General features: G+C 41.8%; 1 protein-coding gene across 1 annotated transcript in view; it reads right to left on the bottom strand.

Annotated features, from left to right (window-relative positions):
* Positions 1-2085: 2085 nt before the first annotated feature.
* The window catches only part of USF3 (upstream transcription factor family member 3), a 56599-nt gene continuing 39557 nt past the window's right edge, over positions 2086-19127 (bottom strand). Inside the window, exons 6-7 of the mRNA XM_030329870.1 lie at positions 16091-16187; positions 2086-13429 (exon numbers count right to left, since the gene is read on the bottom strand). Of these exons, the coding sequence (XP_030185730.1) occupies positions 6966-13429; positions 16091-16187 (6561 nt within the window). The 3' untranslated portion in view covers positions 2086-6965. The remainder of the gene's footprint in view (positions 13430-16090; positions 16188-19127) is intronic.

Raw genomic sequence — 19127 nt, 5'->3', positions numbered from 1 at the left:
AATTTTATCAACCAAGTTACCATATAGTTTTTTTTCTCCTTTATTCTGAGACAATGATGCCTAAATTGATTTTAAAATGTTAACCTTGTATTCCTGAAGTAAACCCTGTTTGGTCATGATGCACAATTCTTTCCCTGCATCACTAGATGCAATTTGTGGACATCTTTAGAATTTTCACATCTATGTTCATTAAGGATATTGGCCTATAATTTTCCTTTGCTATAATGTGACAGATTTGGTATCAAAGTTGTTAACTTCCTAAAACAAGTTTGTAGGTGATCCCTTCTTTCTCTATGTCATGGTAGATCAGTGTTATTTCTTCCTTTAATATTTAAAGTAATTTTCCAGTAAAACCACTTGAAGTTTTCTTTGTGGAAATCCCTTTAAAAAAAAAAAAAAGCTTTATTGGGGCAACTGAGTGGCTCAGGGGGTTAAGTGTCTAACTTCGGCTCAGGTCATGATCTCACGGTTTGTGAGTTTGAGCCCCGCATCAGGTTCTGTGCTGACAGCTCAGAGCCTGGAGCCTGCTTCGGATTCTGTGTCTCCGTCTCTCTCTCCCCTTCCCCTCCCCCACTGGTGCTCTGTCTCTGTCTCTCCCTCTCTCAAAACTGAATAAACATTTTAAAAAAGAGCTTTATTGAGATATGGGAATAAATGATCTGTAACATCCTCATTTTACCCATTTCAATATTAGAATGTAGTTTATTCATTTATAAAACAAAATCTCCTGGTGTAAATGAGACAAACACCTACTATTCGGTTCAATGGAACATACCAGTGCTTTTGATGTACCCATCCTTAATACAACCCCCCTCCCTCCTTTCCTAAGAAGTACCCATTGTACTGAACTTTGGGTTTGTCATTTCCTTAATTTACAATTTTTATCACGTCTCTTGGTATCCCTAAACAAGAAATTGTTTCATTTATAGGCATTTAAACTTCTATCACTTTGTGCTGTTCGAGCTCCCCTGCAACTTGTTTTTTCCTCTCAAACTTCACGGTTGTAAACAGTAACCAAGTTGATGTGGGAAGCTATACTGAAAGACCCATTTCTGGTTCCAAGGTTCTGTGCTTCAGTTTCCTCCACTATAGCGACTTTAACTGAATCTTCTCTCAATACTCTTCCAGACCTGGGATTCTAATTTTACTTTTTACAATGAGTACAGAGGTGTATAGTTTGCTCTAACACTATAGCACTGGTCTGGTTTATTTGAGGCTGACTCTTTGATCAGGAACACAGTCCCCAGGGGAAGTGGGTCACGGTATCATTTTCAGACATTGTGGTAATATTGGAAGATTCCTTGAACAGAAAACTTTGGTATACAAGTTGTTTTAATACCAGGTTTGAGGTGGCACGCGGCAATGATCAGAAAAGACAGAATTCACAATGCAAAAATGCAAAGTTTATTTTCTTAAATAAAATACTATATTCATATCTATACAAATAATTATTACAACCATTAAAATGTTACATTTACCAATAAAAATTTCAAAACTTTAAACAAGAGCATGGTTCAGAATATTCACACCCTAATACAATGCATTTGTAAAAAGATGTCAAAATAAACAGGACCTATTCTTATTTACAACAGGGAGGACAATCCTGATCATATTATACATATCTGCTCTGGATTCCATTACAAAACAAATTAGTTCCCATTAGTATTATAAACCAGGTGATTTACAGTAATAGGACACAGTACACAGCAGACATCGCTGGCATGGGAATAGATACAAATATTACACTATTGAAAGACTACAGTTAGGTTTTTCTGGCGACTGCCCTACAGTAAGCCTCTCACCCAGTGTATCTATAAATAATTTGTGAAGGTAATTATGTCTTCCGATTTTCCACCTATTTTTACCAAAATGAATATATATATATATATATATAGCCTGCTGAAAGTGGAAGCAAATCTTTTCTTCACAGTAACACAACTGCAGCATCTTAAGCAACACTGTCTGGTCCCTTTCTTCTTGGAAGATCAACAGTTTAACTCCCTTAAAGGTTACCAATATAGTCAAGTCCAGTGCCTCAATGACCTCACAGATGAAAATGGTTTTAAGACTTGAGGGATGGGGGTAAAGAGATCCAGAGAAGTGAAGAAGGAGTTAGATGGAGCAAGCTCTAAGTTCCTAGGACATCATATGGTGTCAAGCTGTATACACAACTGAGCCAAAAAAATAAATAAAACCCCACAACTTATGATCATCTTCTTTAAAAGTGTTAAATTACAAATGAAGAGTTATCTTCTATGTCTCATGAGATCTCTAGTGACAGATTATGCAGATTATCATCCAAAATAACACCAATTTGAATATTATATCCACTTTCAACCCAAGTTGGTTCGTGTTTAGGAAGCATCTGAACACATGCGTGCACCAGACCCCTGCAGTGGGTGGATAGGGTTTGTGCAAATATAGAAACAAGGATGTTGAATGACCACCACCTACAAGCTCTGAGTTTAAAAGGAGTTTTGCTTCTAGTACACTTTTTACAAGATCGGCATCAAAGATGGCTCAGAGAATGATAAGGCAACAGTGAGAAACATCAGCTGTTCTTGTCTTCTAGGTGTTTGACTACACAGCACGTACCATTCCGACTGGTCCTTTGCTATGTAACACAGGAGTGGGTAATATGTTCCAATGGCTGGTCTTAGGACCAGAGGCACAGTTTCAAGTAAAGTGCAGTACCAGGATAGAGGCATGTGGGCAGAACTAGAAGCTCTGTGTCCAAGAAGGGCCTCATGCTGGACTGCCCCGATCCAAACTTGGTGTCCCCCACAGACTCCGGTAAAAACACTGTCAAGCTCACACAGGAAGGTGTAGAATGCAGACAAAATATGGTTAAGTCAAAAAAAAAAAAAAAAAAAAAAAAAAGGACCCTTTTCTGTTCATAGCATTTGGCCAAAAAAGGTAGTTCAAGAAGGAATGAGTTTCTGGCCTTTAACTTGCATATAGGTATCATAAAATCATCACTCACAGATTAACTTCACACTAGTTTATTTGGCTATTATTATTGCCCTCTGGATATACACAGCCATAGGCAATTAGCTCCAGGCAAAGGCAGAATTTATACAGACAACAGAAGTACGACCTCCAGGTTCCTAAAGTATCAACCCAAAGCCATCTGATTTGGGTCCCACCTTTGAGCTTTCTAAACTCCTCCATGAAGAAAAGCAAAAACAAACACAAAGCAAGCTCATCAAAACAAGGAAGAGAACTAACTGTATGGCACATTCAGTATCTTAAATTAATTCTGAACTAACTTTGTTTCAAGAAATTCTTGTTACCTCTTGATAGAATAGGAGATACAGTGGTTCCCAAAGCCAGGAACTGGGACTCACTCACTGATATAGGAGCATGACTCACTGTCACACAATGATCCAATAGATGGGTGGGCCCAATAAACATTTCAAGGCAGAGAAGTAATCATCCTAAGGAAATGAGCAGGTTCCCTGCCACCTGCTCACTCGCAGCAGATGGAAGAAAAGAGGAGCCTCGGTACCTATCTATCAAAGGGAGGACAAAGCTGAGAAGATGCTTATTAGTGAGTCTTTATCCTTTCTCAAAATTTTACAACCTTACCTCCATTAAAACACGTTTCCACATTTTTTTGGAGTATAAATTTCAGCCTTTCCATGATATGGATAATGTTAGAAGGCAAGAGCAAGGCAAATGAATTATCTTTAAAATGTTTAAATAATTTTGTATTTTAAGAAGGCTGATTTTTAAAAATGGATCTTTATTGCAGTTCACCCTGATACATAAATGTAAATTGCTGCAAAAGAATATTCCCTCCTCATTCTTCTCTTTCCACAGTTCTAATACGTTAAATTTTATAAAGCATGATCACTGGGGGATGTGGCTCCTTACTTAGAAAAAAGATGCCATCCCTGGTCCCCCCAAAAGGTCTTATGATATAAACAAAAATAAATTTCCTGAAGTGGTATAAAATATCCCAAAAAGAGAAATGACATCAAACTTGATTTCTTTTATCCATGATTGACATATTAGAAGTTTATACAGGATGAAGTATCTGAAATTTTTCACTTCATTAGAAGTTACTGTGTTAAATGGTCAGAGTCAACTACTTTCTCTAATTGATTCTAGGTGATCAGTAACACTAAAAGAGAGAAAAACAATTTAATTAATGACTCTCATTTATGATTCATAGGTTTGTATGTTTGTGTATTTTCATAAATTACAAAATTATCTGTGGAAATGGTTTTACATTCTATAGTCATATATGAGCAAGCCAAGAATAACATTAAAGTTTACTATTTGTTTTCTGCTGTACCTTTGCCAAAAATTATATCCAGAGATTGCTAGATATTAAATAAAATTCCTCCCCAAAATCATTTAGCTCTAATTATCAAATACTTAATATACTGCTGATAAATCTTGTACACTCATGCTTTTAAATCAAATAAGATTACTCTTCTCTGAACACTTTCAGAACTGAGTCCATATATACAATGATCTCTTACATATATATGCACATGTCTGTAAGATAATTAGAGCTACATGTAAGCAGGAGCCAAATTATTTGCAGAGAGTCATATCTTTCTTCAGAGGGTCAAATAAGCCTTACTTAGGGGTAGGGGTTCATTTGAGATCAAAGTACATTCTTGGAATGAAAGCTCTGAAACATGTAAACGCTATCTCTGAACAGGGCTGAGCAGAAAAATAAAATCAATGCAACAGAGAAATATCTGAAAGTGCCAGGCTTTGAGGCCTTTCTATTGCAACGTTCAAATTGATCTTCTCCTTAGCCTGTTACCTTCGTTCTATCTAACAGTGCCCAGTTCTTCAGGACTCAATAGCCACCACGCTGTGCGTGCGTGCGTGCATGCGCGCGCGCGCGTGTGTGTGTGTGTCAGAGACAGAGAGACAGAGAGACGGAGGAAGAGAGAATGAATAACCAAACATATTGAACACTACCTTTCTTGAAATCGGCAGGCTGGACCTTTCAAGTACAGAGAAAAACTTGAATGTTACAACCTAACACTCAATTAAAAACAAGCCATAAATCTTGTTTCCCCTCAATTAAAAGTTTTAACTACTTTGTTTATCTGTTGTCTTATTTAAGTAACTCCTATTCTTCCCCATGAGTATTTTGAAGGAGAAAATACAGAAGCTTTTCTTGTTTACATTTTTTTTTCTTGCTCCCAGGAGGCTGCTTCAGTCAGCAGCAGGAGGAGGGAGGAAAGTTTGGTAAGAACAGTTCAAGAGGCACACGTGACCCTTCCACTGAGTCTTCACAAGAGGTATTCGCCAGAGTTAACAGCTCTGACCCAGCCTGAGGAGGCATTTTTAAGGAGGAAAAAATAAAATGCTGGCTCTTGGGTTTACTTTATTAACAGAGCAGACAGAACCATGTTATATGTATCTCTCCCACTTGATCCTATATTTGGCAGAATATAACAACAACAAAAAGTAATAGGTTTGAGAATATGAGTATATATGGTTGTTTTCAGAGGTTTTTTTTTTAAGTTTTCAAAATTCAATATATGAGTGTGTGTGTGTGTGTGTGTGTGTGTGTGCGCGCGCGCGCGTGTATACATAATTAACTTCTGTGGGGCTTTTAAAAACCCTAACATCCAGTTTTCCAATACTTCAGCAGGTCTCAGGTCTCAATTTCCATTTCCAGATGGCAGGCCAATTTTTAAAGGACCAGTTTATATTTTCAAATCTATGTCTGTGTTCTGTCCCCCTTCTCCCCCTCCCCCCACACACTCACACACAGAGACATATACAGAGACAATTTTTTGAAGCACCATTTCACATCTACCATCAGGAAAAATAATGAACAAATTCGTCTTCTCATTACAATTCTACTATGCGGGGTAATAATGTAACATACAATGCCATCTTTTAAATATAAATATCAATAAATGAAAACACTGACAGAGCTTAAGACTCTGCTCAGAAATATTTAAAAAGTAAGGCTCATATAACTGTGTAAATTCCAAACACACTATTTACTGAGCAGTCCTAATGATTAACAAATATAAAAGAAGCATTTCGAGCTCAAATAAATAGAATGAAGAAAATGTGAAAACAAAGTTCAACCAATGAAGCAACAATCTTTGCCAAAACACATGTAAAATTCTGCAATACAACTGCTTTATCCTTAGGACCTGATGTAAAAATGCAAGCACAAAATGGACAAAGTCTATGTACTTTGCTTTTCAGATTGCTATTTTTAAGGCTAAGTAAGGAAGACCTTTGCTTTCCAGGATCTTGGCACACTGAAAGATAACATGGCTCCCTAATTTGAAGAATGAGACATTAAAATTCAGATAGCTTAGACATTGTTATCATTAAGAAAGAAGCCTCTACCTACAGCAAACCTTGGGAGTAAAGGCTGATCGAGCAACTCATTTATTTGCTAACTGCTTGATTTGAACCATGGACATTCATTCTACATTAATTCAATACCTGCCAGGGGCAAGAAACTGTTCTAGATGCTGTCATCAGCCAAGCACTTGGTGATGAGCCACTGCGTTATATCAAAGTGTCTGTATTTTTGGAGAGCAACTCAAATACCTCAAGTTATCTATTTTACAAATGATCAGCAATCAAATTTAAAATCTAGGTTCTTTCCTACTACCCCACACACGCCAAAGGGATTTTCCCCCAACTTCCAGCTGGTAAGTATTTAGGGAATATAAGATTACAAATCAAACTTGAAAATGCAACTCCGCTTGAAAAACTTAAAAAGCACACCGTGCAGTTAAAAATGAAAGATAGTTTGTTGCTGGCAACCCAGTATTCGCATCATCTCTGACGTGGCTTCCCTACATTCGGAAGATAACTGGAAACTGATTACACAAACACAAAGACATACACACACACACACACACACACACCACCTCCCTCACCATGTGCATTATGTGTGCATGCACACACAAACACATTTGTAATCTCACCCGATACATTTACATTTAGTCTATCAGTATTTAAACAGCTGAACTGCAGTCATGACCTAAAATATGGCTTATGTTGTGGGCAGGTCTGTTTGAGGACTGCTTGGAAGAGTCAGAGGCAGAGGAGTTTGCTATTGTAAGCAAAGGTGACATTGCCGAGCCATCGGGAAGAGCTGTAGCTATTTCTGGAAACAAAGATGTCATATTAAAGTTAGACAAGTGAGAATTGGTCATGTGCATTGGCGGCATGTCAGGGAGCAGAGGAAAACTTGGTTGAGCAAAACCAACAGGTCTAGGAGGAGACAGAATTGATCCAAATCGGTTATTTAAGCTTCCACTGTTTACTTTCTCAGTGCTAGGATTTGAGAACATTTGATTAGAAAAATAGGGGATGGAAATATCATTAGACAGCGTAGGATGAGCAGGGGAGTAGGGGGGATAGAAGGAGGGCAGAGTATTTTGGGGATCTACAGGGATAAGAGCTGGCGTTCGAGTGGCACTAGGCTGAGTAACCTGTGGAATGAAAGAAGTATTAGCATTTATTGGTGGATTCATGCCACCCTCGGGAATAAAAGGAAAACCGAAATTTTGTGATAGCGTATGCTGGTCAGGCGCTGAGTTATCATTAGGTACTTGTGGGCTATCGGGCATGAAACGAACAATACTTCCTCTCTTCTCTGTAGCGGCTTGTTGGCGTCCAAGAATCATACTGCCACTAGTGGACAGAGGAAGGTGGGGAAGACTTGGGTCAAAGACATTACTATGTCTTTGGTTTCCGGAACGATTCCTTTCAGGTTGACGAATTTTGGAACCACTGCTGTCTTGCAAGGGATGCCTTGATCGCTGGGGAACTGAAGAGTTAGTTGGACGTACAGGAGGCCCTTGTTCAGCATTTCCGTGAGACACAGACGGATGGGGCAAAGCTGGCCTTGCAACCCCATGCATGTTGGTTGTGACCGGAGGGTTCATGTGGCCCTTGGTCCCATGACTATCAGTTATCCTCATGGGATTGGACTTCTGTACAGACACATTGGGACTTGTGTTTCGACCCTGAATATCTCCTGAAGAAGAAGAACTTGAGAAAGGAATATTCAGGGTGCTGTTCCTGGTGTTAATCGCACCTAGGGACATGTCACAACTCTCCCTGTTTTGACTCTCACTCTCTCTTCTAATATGGACACTTTCATGGGTTGGGGGACAATTATAGTCAATCGCAGAGGATGGACCACACTGTGTGTTCCTCTGATGTTCTGAGAGTGATCTCTGGCTTCCAAGGACCTGATCACCAAGGTGAGGGGCAAGTAAACTCTGCATGAAACTCTGGTGGCATGTGTTCTCACTGTCCCTTGGTGGGATGGCATTTCCTGTCGGAATACTCTGAACTGGTGGATAAGATAATCTCTTTTGGCGGTCGATTGGTGGTGGACCAGGGTTTTGACTAATTCGAAAAGCCTGGGACTGCATACTCCTCAATGATGATACCGGGTTACCTATTTCACTATTTCTTGAAGACTGTACTTCAAAATTACTCTGGGGCTGCTGACTGGCTCCACTTGGTTTAAACGTCTGACAGTCAGTAAGGCGGATATCCGAGGCAACAGTATGGTCCACGCGGCCCTGCATATTGTGAACGGCCAAACTCTTATTTCTGGGAACATCAAGATAGCTTCTCATTTCAAGCTGATCTGAAACTCTGGAACCCTGAAGTGACATGCCCATTCTCTGCTCTGAGTTAGAAGATGTCTTTCCAATAAGTGCCTCGGCAGAATAACTTGAAACTCTATTTCTCTCTGGCCTGTGTGGAGTACAGGGCATGTCTGAAGGCCTAGTCACGATACTGGGCTGGGACACCATTTGTTGCTCTATGCCCCTTGAAGTCAAAAGCCTCTGCAATGGATTATGCCCAGATACATGTTCAGAAGAAACCCCCGAACCTTGCTGCCTGCTTCCAACATCCTGCTGCTGGTGTATCATATCTTGACTGAGATGGTTCTGGGGATGGTTGTGGTGGCTCCGGCTGGTCGAAGGGTTTTCACAACTCTTCTCTGGCTGGGAACTTCCAAAATGTTGCTGCATCTGTTGCTGCATCTGCTGATGGTGGGGATGTGGCTGACCACTCTTGGGGCGGGACTGGTCAGTTCCGTGGTGCTTTGGTTGTAAGGAAAGCTGAGAGGCCTGAGTGCCCTGAACGAGATTCCTCTTTTTCTGCATCTGGACTTCCTGCTGGAGAGTTCTCTGTTGGTGGACGTTATGTGGCTGAGAGTGGACAGAGCTCTCTGCATGAGGCGCGTGACGCTGCAGTTGGTACAAGTGATGCCTCTCTCTTAACTGTCCTGCTTGCTGCTGCTGCTGCTGCTGCTGCTGCTGCTGCTTTAAGTAGAGGTGGTTACCGTGCAGGTGAGATACCCCTTGGGCTGGAACATGCTGTTGCAGGGCCTGGAGATGTTGACTGGCCTGGGTTTGCTGCTGCTCAGTAATTGAATTCTGAGAACTGCACTGAACTTCCGTTTGTCTCAATGCAGGGGCCCCAAAATTGTTACTCGGTGGAAATAATCGTGCGAGGCCATCTCCATGTGCTGGGTTGCTAATAGGCACAACAGAGTTTGCAGAGTTGGGAGGGAGCTGACTGACCATCATCTGAGTCTGATCAGAAATGCTGTCCGGAGTGCGGTTCATCAGCGACATAGCTTCAAGCCTCAGCGGGGCTGGCTGACAGTGCTTTTGACGTTTAGCTGAAGACAATAAAAGGTCGTCTTGGACAGCACGCTTGGCGGAGTCTTTGCGGCTTTCCTGACTTGGCTTTAAGAGTGGCTCTTGAACCTGTGGATTTGGTATGGTGCCAGTAATGGTGTTTAGCTGTTCTTGGGAATATTCGGTCATCAGAGCTGGCCCGGGAGGCTGACCACCGTAGGAACTAGATGCAACAGTCAGATTAACCGTTGCCGGAACAGGTGCTTGCTCTGCAGTTTGGGATAGACCAGCACAGCTGACCAGAGGATGGCTGATGGTGCTCTGGTGGATAAGATTATTGACACTTAAACTGGTGATGCTTGGTGGCTGAGAAGTCGAAACCTGTAAAGAGGCATTTGATGTTTTGATTCCTACAGAACAACTTGGTTTTCCGAGGGATCGATCCACAGTTGCTTCGATTGAGTCCTGAGAATTAAATTCATTTGGTGTTGCTTCTGCCTGTCCTGGGCCACTCTCTTTAGACATCTGTGTTTTGAAAGGCTGGTCTCCCTCTAAAGGTGAGGCTTCAGAAGGCTTTGAAGTAACCTCCCTCATATCAGCCTGGGTGCCAGCTCTTCCCTTCTCAAGGTTCTCCTGGTCAAAAATAGCTCTTGCAGCAAGAGCAACTATATCAGTTTGCTCTACAAAGGTACAGCTGTCACAGGTATTCGTTGTTGCATTGCTGGTGACATCCTCTCTTGTCGTTTCAGGAAGCATGGATGCAACTGAGAAACTACGACTACTGCCAGAGCTGGTGGACATGGGAGAGTCGGCCTGCCTGCTGACAAGCAAAGAGCCATTAATAACCTCCTGATCAGGGACGCAGGAGTGATGTTGCCCCGGACCTCTGTCATCACTGTTCATCAGTAACAGCTCCTGTTTGGGATGTAAATCGACACTTGAATCCGCCATTTTAGAATTTTCAGAAGGAAAGTCAGGATGGTCCACCGGCACCGAAAGAGACAATTTCTGAGAGTCTTTTTCTTTAGCAAGACCAGACAGCAATGCAGTCAAACCCTGCCCCTTTAACAGACCTGTCGTTTGCATCGTATCTGATGAGTCTTGCTCCACCCTGCAAGGTTCAGCAATGATTTCTACCTCAGAAGCACAGTCAGTGCCTGTAGTGCTAGTGGTGGATGAGAGCCCAGAAACCTGAGAAACCAAAAGGTGGGGATCATTTGGAGATGGAATCAACACGCTGGCTGAAGTGCAGGATTTGGCAGCATCTGACAATGCCAAACTAGCTGGTGGCTTATCCTGAGATGCCTCTTGCTGCAGAATGGGGGCAGAATCTTTGGATTTTGCTGGGGCCATTACAAAATGTTCACTCGTTACAGATGCTTGGGAGGGTGAGCTAGACTCTTCTGTTGACTTAGATTTGGGTACAGATTCGGGTATCACGGATTCAGGATTCAGAACATCCAAAGAATGTGAACCAGAAACACTGACACAATTTGCCTGGGACATGGTGACAGACGGTAACACGACAGGGAGGCTTTCCAGCAGTCCATCACCACATGACGGCTCTGCTGTGGCTTCAGTGCCGGGGCAGGCTAACTTGCCCACCTCTCTGACTGGATTCGGGGGACATGCGGACTTGTGAGCCGCTAAGTGTTTCTTGGCACCTGGCTTCTTAAACCTTTTTGACTTCACATTAGGTAAACAAGCTACAGTGTTCACTGAGGGAGTAGTTACCAGACTATAAGTACTGGGTAGTGTGGCTGAATTATCGGTTGTCATGGGAGATGCTACCGTTGTTGTTAATGAAACACTGTGAACTGGGATGGTTTGACTACTTGCGGCAGTTGGGGGATTGGCAGGCTGGCTAATAGACAACTGTACACAGCTCTGCCCAGCCATCTGTGATATGCTTTGATTGAGGCTGGCCAAAGCTCCAAATGTATTCAGGGCAACATTGGTGTTTGGATCTTCGCTGGTGGTGGGTTGGATAATTTGCATAGGGGTTTGATTTGTAGTTCCTGATGAGGACATCACAGGCTGCAAAGCAAAGAGCTGTCCATTTAAAGAAATGGTTTGAGGCTGTTGTTGGTTTGACATGGTAACAGAAAAAGTTTGTGTTGAACTAGATGCTGATAGAGATGAAGGTCTTGGTAATATATGGACAAGATGCTTTCCTCCAAAAGTCTGGGGGGTCGAAACATTTTGCACTGAACTATTAGACCCTAGTAGAGCATTGGCTCCACTGACAGGGAGTCGAACAGAACCAGGAGGTGGAGCTGAGAGGAGCGGCAAAGGGTTCTGATTAGCTGCCTGTATGATCACTATCTGCTGACCTACTGTTTGGTTGGGAACCTCTGCTCTCATCACTGTTGGGCAAGGGGTGGTGCTGGGGGGCTGAAGAATGATAACATTTTGATTAGCGGTAGCTGCATTCACAGCCGACCCAACTGGCTGAGCCATCTGAATCACTTGCATTGCTGAATTCAATGGAAGGATACTTTTTGGAGGCTGAGATTTAACTTGTGGTTGGGCAATTAGTGGCTGCATAGGTAAAGATGGACAAGAAGGCAAGGTGACAACTACTTGCTCAACCACCTGCCCATCTGCGGGAAAGGAATTATTCACGTTGACGCCCGTAGCAACGTGTCTACTGTGGCTGGTCGTGGGAGGGCTGCTACCAGACTCATTTAATACCGGAGTCACTGCAGAAGAAGGTGTCTGGCTTAAGGGCTGAATAGTGTTTCCCGCCAGTTGCAAAGTAGTCCACGTCGTCTGTGTGTTTCCAGCGGAGGAAATTCGGGTAAGGCTATTAATGTTTTTCAAATCCGAAGCACTAACACTGGAAGAAGGCAAAGAACAAGAAAGAGTCCAACTATTGTCCAAAGGGTTTGCAGAAAGAGTGCTTACAGGAGTGGTGGTCTTCCCTCCTGCAGGGGCAGAAGGGGCCACCGCTGCGGTAACACTCGCCGAGTCTGCACCCTTGCTGATGCTCACTGGACAAGCATCACCTGCAGATCTGGGAGGCTGGGAACAGACCGTGGTGGTAACTGAGACAACAAAGGTGGTTTGAAAATCATTTCTGAAATCCTGGATGCTCAGGCAGGACTGGCTTCCGTGGTGCACTTTAGTGGCAGTCACTGAGGAAGTGGTGGGAACGCCTGTGGCACAAGGGACTGTTTTCTTCAATAATTTGGGGCTCTCTTGCCCATTCTTATTTTCAGGAGAACTTTGATCACTTAGACACGTGTGCACGGAACGATGTTGGTGAGGTTCAGGCCCAATGGGAACTGCGATCAGTGGGCCGTTGGTGGCACCAAGCACGCTCGATTCGCTTTCGGAGGTGGAAAGCTCGAGAATATTTTGAGCAGGAATGGTAGCAGGAAGACAAAGAGGAACAGGCTGGTTGGCAGCCAATGCAGAAACTGTGGTCTGATGCCATGGCTTGTTTTCAGAAGGGTAAACTCCAGAAATAGACACAGGAGTCACAAGATTGCAAGTCCTCTGTACTGGCACCACATTGGCGGTCTGCTTTTGTAAATTATGACCAACATTAAAGGTTATCCCCTGAACAGCTGTTCCCTGGCTATTTCCACAAGGCTGACTCCCGTTGGAATAAACAATGATATTTTTTTGAACCTGATCACTGGGAATAACAACAGAGACCTTTGAGTTTTTAAGATTTCCTTTCCAGTGGATTGTAGGGTCATCATATAGGCATATGTCATTTGCTTTCAGTAATTCAATGTATCGGCCATTTTCTTTTTGAATTTCTTCCAATTGTTTACGTAGCTTTTTAATTTCTTCAGCTACAATATTAAAAATAAAAATGAAACAATTACCTGGTAGTGTCAGTACTTACAGTAACTTAAGAAAAAACTGTGTGCTAACTACCAAAGTCTAATTCTAGCATTTCGAAATACCTCATCTGAGAATCTTCAGTTCTTTTCTAATGCAAGTTCTTTCTCCTTTTTACAATGGTGTAACAAGCCTCTATCCTATCCTTTTAAAAATAAATATCTTTAAAAGTAAGGTCAGAAATTACTCATAATGTAGAAATCTCAAAATTCCCAATTCAAAAATTCCCAATGGGGCAGCTACCAAGGTAAAAGAAGGGAAGGCACACTGATATCATGGTCACATGCTAGGAAAATAACACTGAATATCAATATAATAGCATTTACATGCTATAACAGCTAACATTACTTGTGGTGGTAATAGTCAGTCTCTTTTATAAATGGCTTTAAACTCACTTCTATTTTACTCTTTGAAATGCCAGAGACAGTGGAACAGGTTGAAGGTAAAGTAGTAGAGCACCAAAGAAAGCATCAATAATGGAACTTCAATCTCCCTTGACAGGGCCAATGGACACATGCGACTGTCACAGCCCTACTCTTTTCTAAGGGAGAGAACTTCACCCATGGATCCTACTACTGGGGCAGCCTTCGCTGTTGGTATTTATGCTCTGTGACCCCAGACATCCCACCTGTCTTGCCACAGTGGTAGATCTCTCCCCTCCCCATCCACCAAAGGCAGCCAATCTTCAAAGCCAATGCCCTGTGAAGTGGCCTGAAATAAAAAGTTCTGTTCTGACAAGGATGAGCTGAGACTAATGGATTCTTTTTCTCAGACATTTAAAATAAGAGACACAGAAGAATGATGCCAATGTGACATGGGCATCAGAAGTTAAGGGACAATTTTTATGGACCAAATAATAATGACGATTGTCCTCACTTATTACACACTTACTACATGCCTGGCACTTTTCATTCATTGTCTCATTTCATAATAATAACAACAATGATGATGGTAATTACTATATGCCAACTTTACTCAAAGTACTTTACCTGCATTATTTCTTTTAATCTTCATAACAACCATGAGATGGGAACTACCTACTCTCATCAGTATTTTAAGATGTGAGAAACAGACTCAGAGTAATTACATAAATTTGTCTAAAGTCAACCAGACACGTGCTGTGATTATCTTCATTTTAAGATGGGGAAACTGAGGTCGGAGAGGTGAAGTAAATAGCCACAGGTACTGAGTGCATAAGTGAAGATGAAACTCAACCCAGGTGGGCCTGATTCCCAAGGCCGCTGCTCGGACTATGGCCCAGCCTGTCTTATGGACAGAGGATATGTGGGAAGTTTCTGGGAGGAGAAAAGAGAAGAGAGCAGATGCACAAAAAAGAGCCAAAGAAAGGATGGTGACAGAGATGACAATGTAGTGAGACTTAAGCTGCCTCAGGTGCTGCCCCAAGCTCTGGCCTACCTGTTCAGCCTTTCCTGAGCCCTACTCAACTTATATTTTTCCAAAACGTTCCCTTTTCCCTAATGTAACTCAACTGCCTCAGCCTCTGGGGTGTGAAACCAAAGAAGCTCTCCTTAGAAAAGTCTACACATCATTCCAGTCTTAATATCTCTTCTATGGGATGCCTCAGAGTGCTTACCAAACATGTATGACGAATCTAACTACCTAACAGCATCATAAAACAGGGCCTGGACTGTAAAACACAGCTGACGTGGGGGAGGGGGTAAGCTGTCACCTAACTTAAGGCAAGCAAAGAGAATTCAGAATGCTGACCTTCTGGATATACAATAAAAATAGCCCAACACTGCCCCCACCTCAGCAAATTCTACCTTTGTTCCTCTCCTTTTAAGGTGACCTATTGAGTTGTCCCAGGAAATTCTTTCCCCGTTTTTGTCAGAGCCATAAATAAAGGACAATTCAAACTGCCTACCATTCTGAGCTTTTCACTTGCCTGGCATTTTTCTTTTCAGCTCTTACAAGGAAATCTCTCTAGTGCAAATGGAAAAACAGAACTTATATAGCATAAAAATGTCACTTCTAATTAAAAATCAAATTTCAGTATACCTGAAACTAATATAACATTATGTATTAACTGTACTAGAATTAAAATAAAAACTTATTTTTTAATGTAATTATCTAAAGAATAATAATAAAAATCAAATATCCCTAAATGATCAGGCAGTCTGATACACACATTACATGCAGTATAAACAATTATGAACGGAATGTTTTGACCTTTTGAGTTAAGTCACAGTTAAATCTTGGCCCAGGCAGGTCTTTGTTTTGTTTTTAAGTTACACTGAGCAGGACTCTCCCCTATATCCTCTCACGGGATTCCCCTAGCTGGAAGATCCAAGTGGAATAAAAGCGATCCAGCATTATTTGTCTCATGAGCTCAGCAAATATGAAGTGCACGGAAGAGTCCAAAATCAAAATTATGTATGCCTGCAAGATTAGAGTTGCTCACAGAAGAGGGAAAAGAGGTAAACTAAGATGAATTTATTTGTAACACTATTCTCTGGCCCACCGAATGCATGGACAATCTTAACAATGTTTCTGGTCAAAAAAAGCCTCTGTATCCTCATATAAGTTGCCCTGTGACACAAAGACCTGAACACTGAAAAAACAACAAAAATGAAGAATCTTCAAATCTTTACCTTGTTCATTGTTTCCTCCATTAAGCAGGAGTTCATCATTTTGCCTTTTCAGTTCTGTTATATATTTAAAGGCTTGGTCCAGGATCATATTCTTGCTCTGCCAAAGAGAATTAACCACTTAAAAGTTTCACTGAAGAATAAGAACTTGCCAGAAGAAACTTAAAGCTTTGGTTTTATCACATATATGTGATATGTATCTTTTCAAAATTTAAAATGGGCACCATATTCAAATGATTCTGCTGTTCATTTTTCATTTACTAAGTATTTAAATTTGAACAGCCACTATGCGTCAGGCTCTGTTCTAGGCACTGGGGATGTAATAAACAAAACGGAGAAAATTCCTGACCTTCAGGAGTATTTTCCATATATACAGTTGGGTAGGGCTAAGTGCTAGGAAGAGAAAATAGAGTAAAGAGGGGCCCAGAGAGATGGCAAAGGTCATTCTGCCCTATGAACTGAATGTTTGTGTCCCCCTATAATTCATGTTGAAACCCTGATCCCTGATATGATGGTAGTTGGAGGTGGGCCTCTGGGAGGTAATTAGGTCATGAGCGTGTATCCCTCATGAATGACATCAGTGCCCTTAGAAGAAAAGACATGAGAGAGGTGACTGCACTCCCTGTCACACAAGGACATAATCAGGAAGAGCAGACACCAGGAGCCAAACCAGCTGGCACCTCTATCTTGGACTTCCCAGCCTCCAGAACCATGAGAAATAAATTTCCGTTGTTTAAATCACTCAGTCTATGGTATTTTTCTTATAGGAGCCCAAACTAAGGCACTGTACTATAATCTATCTTGCATGGGAAGGCTGGAGAAGGCCTCTCTGTGAGGCAAAGCAAAAACCTGAAGGAAGTAAACCCCGTGGATATCTGGAGGAAGAGGGTCCAGGTAGCAGGATCCGCAAGGACAAGGCCCTTAGGCAGGGCTGTGTTGGCACGTTGGAGGGGCCCTGGTGAGGTGAGCAGAACTAAAGTATATAGGGGAAGAGTGGGAGGAGAAGAGGCTGGAGAGGGCCTTCAAGGCCCTGTAAGGATTCTAGACTTTAATATTGTTTGTACCCTATGAACAATTGTTAAAAATAAAACATAAGTGACATTCTTTTTGGCTTTAGTTCTCTATACCTTTTTCCAGAGGTAACAGTCATAGTTATTTGTGTATCCTCCCAGAAATATTCTATGCTGATACATGGATCTATCTTTAAAAACAAACAAACAAACAAAAAACAGATAGAAGGATACTATAAGCAGTATGCTACATTGTTCTTTTCTATTTACAAATATATCTTGGAGATACTTCCATATAGGGTTTAGATATCTATGTTATACTTTCTAAAGGCTGCATTTATTTTCCAGTATAGTATGATAACTATTTAACCAAGAGGCATTTTGGTTTCTTATTCTTCAGCTATTAAAAATATTGCAGTGAGGGGCGCCTGGGTGGCGCAGTCGGTTAAGCGTCCGACTTCAGCCAGGTCACGATCTCGCGGTCCGTGAGTTCGAGCCCCGCGTCGGGCTCTGGGCTGATGGCTCAGAGCCTGGAGCCTGTTTCCGATTCTGTGTCTCCCTCTCTCCCTGCCCCTCTCCCGTTCATGCTCTGTCTCTCTCTGTCCCAAAAATAAATAAACGTTGAAAAAAAAATTAAAAAAAAAATATTGCAGTGAATGTTTAACTTCTATTCCAGTATGCTTATTATTAAATATCCCCAGTACTTTATCAGATAGTTCTTTTCAGGTAGGAATCAGGGATTTAGGGCTTTGGTTCACAAAATTGCAATTCTGGGCTTCTTAGACTGAGTCCCAACAGAGACCCAATATAATCTAGGAAACGTTCTACTCTAGAGAGAAAAAATAGTTATTGCCTTTTTGTAAAATTTCGTTTATTTATTTAATTAATTTTTTTTTTTTTTTTTTTTTTAAAGAGAGCACGAGCAGGGGAGAGGGACAGAAGTAGAGGGACAGATAGTGAGAGGGAGAGAGAATCTTAAGCAGGCTCCATGCTCAGTGCAGAGCCCAACACAAGGCTCAATCCCATGACCCTGGGATCATGACCTAAATCTAAATCAAGAGTCAGACACTCAACCAACTGAGCGCCTACACGCCCTGATACTGTTCTTTCTTAAAGGAAGAATTGATACAAAGGCAGAACATAATAATGCCCATCCGCCTCCCTACTGCAGATGGGCTGAGGGAGGACACATAGCAATAGTGAAGAAAATCTTAATCTACTCGGCTTCTGGAAGCCAAATACTGACTTCCACTGCACATGCTAGGACACCAAGGAAGTGAAATGATCATAGTTTCCTTTCAGAGAAACTTGTAGGAATGACCGTCAAAAGCAGGAAAATAAGATTTTCCTGGGCAAACATCAATATTTCCTGAGAAGCTACTGTACATTGAGATGTGGAGGAAAAAAAAAAATCTGCAGACATAGAGCCTGCTCTTAAATTTGCGATCATGTAAGAAAACTAAGTACTTTAAGTAGATAGATAGATAGATAGATAGATAGATAACATGTTTATGCAAGACAAAAGTACCATCCTGCAGAAGGAACTGATCTGGCCATCTGAAAGCCTGGGAGGTCCAGGACTGGGAAGCTCTCTAGCCACCACAAAAGGTAGGGTGAGGTATGGGATCAAAATTGAGGGGACTGGTGGAAAGACTCTTCTTATGCAGTAATAAAACTACCCTCCACCCTCAGCACACACACATATCCTATGCAGCTTCATGACTTCTCATTCCTGCCCAACCACAAGAGACAAGTTTGTTTTCTGTGAAATTTGAACCAGAGAATTTCAGCCTCGGAGATGCATGGCACAGAAGTGGACAAGATGAGACTCCTCAGTGAAGACAGGAGGGTAAAGTAAAATTCTCCTCCTAAAGCAGCACACCTTCCCCCACCCAGCTCCCAGAATATGGCAACCAGTTTTAAACTCCTTTCCACTCCTAGATCGGGGGCTGAAGGATTCTTCTCTGGAGGGTAAAAGTTAACAGCTACCCCCAAAATAAAAAGATACTGATATTTTTTAGTTCCACAAA

Source organism: Lynx canadensis, chromosome C2 (genome assembly GCF_007474595.2).
Source record: "Lynx canadensis isolate LIC74 chromosome C2, mLynCan4.pri.v2, whole genome shotgun sequence".
In the NCBI taxonomy this organism is placed as follows: domain Eukaryota; kingdom Metazoa; phylum Chordata; class Mammalia; order Carnivora; family Felidae; genus Lynx; species Lynx canadensis.
This window is presented reverse-complemented; position numbering and strand designations above follow the sequence as displayed.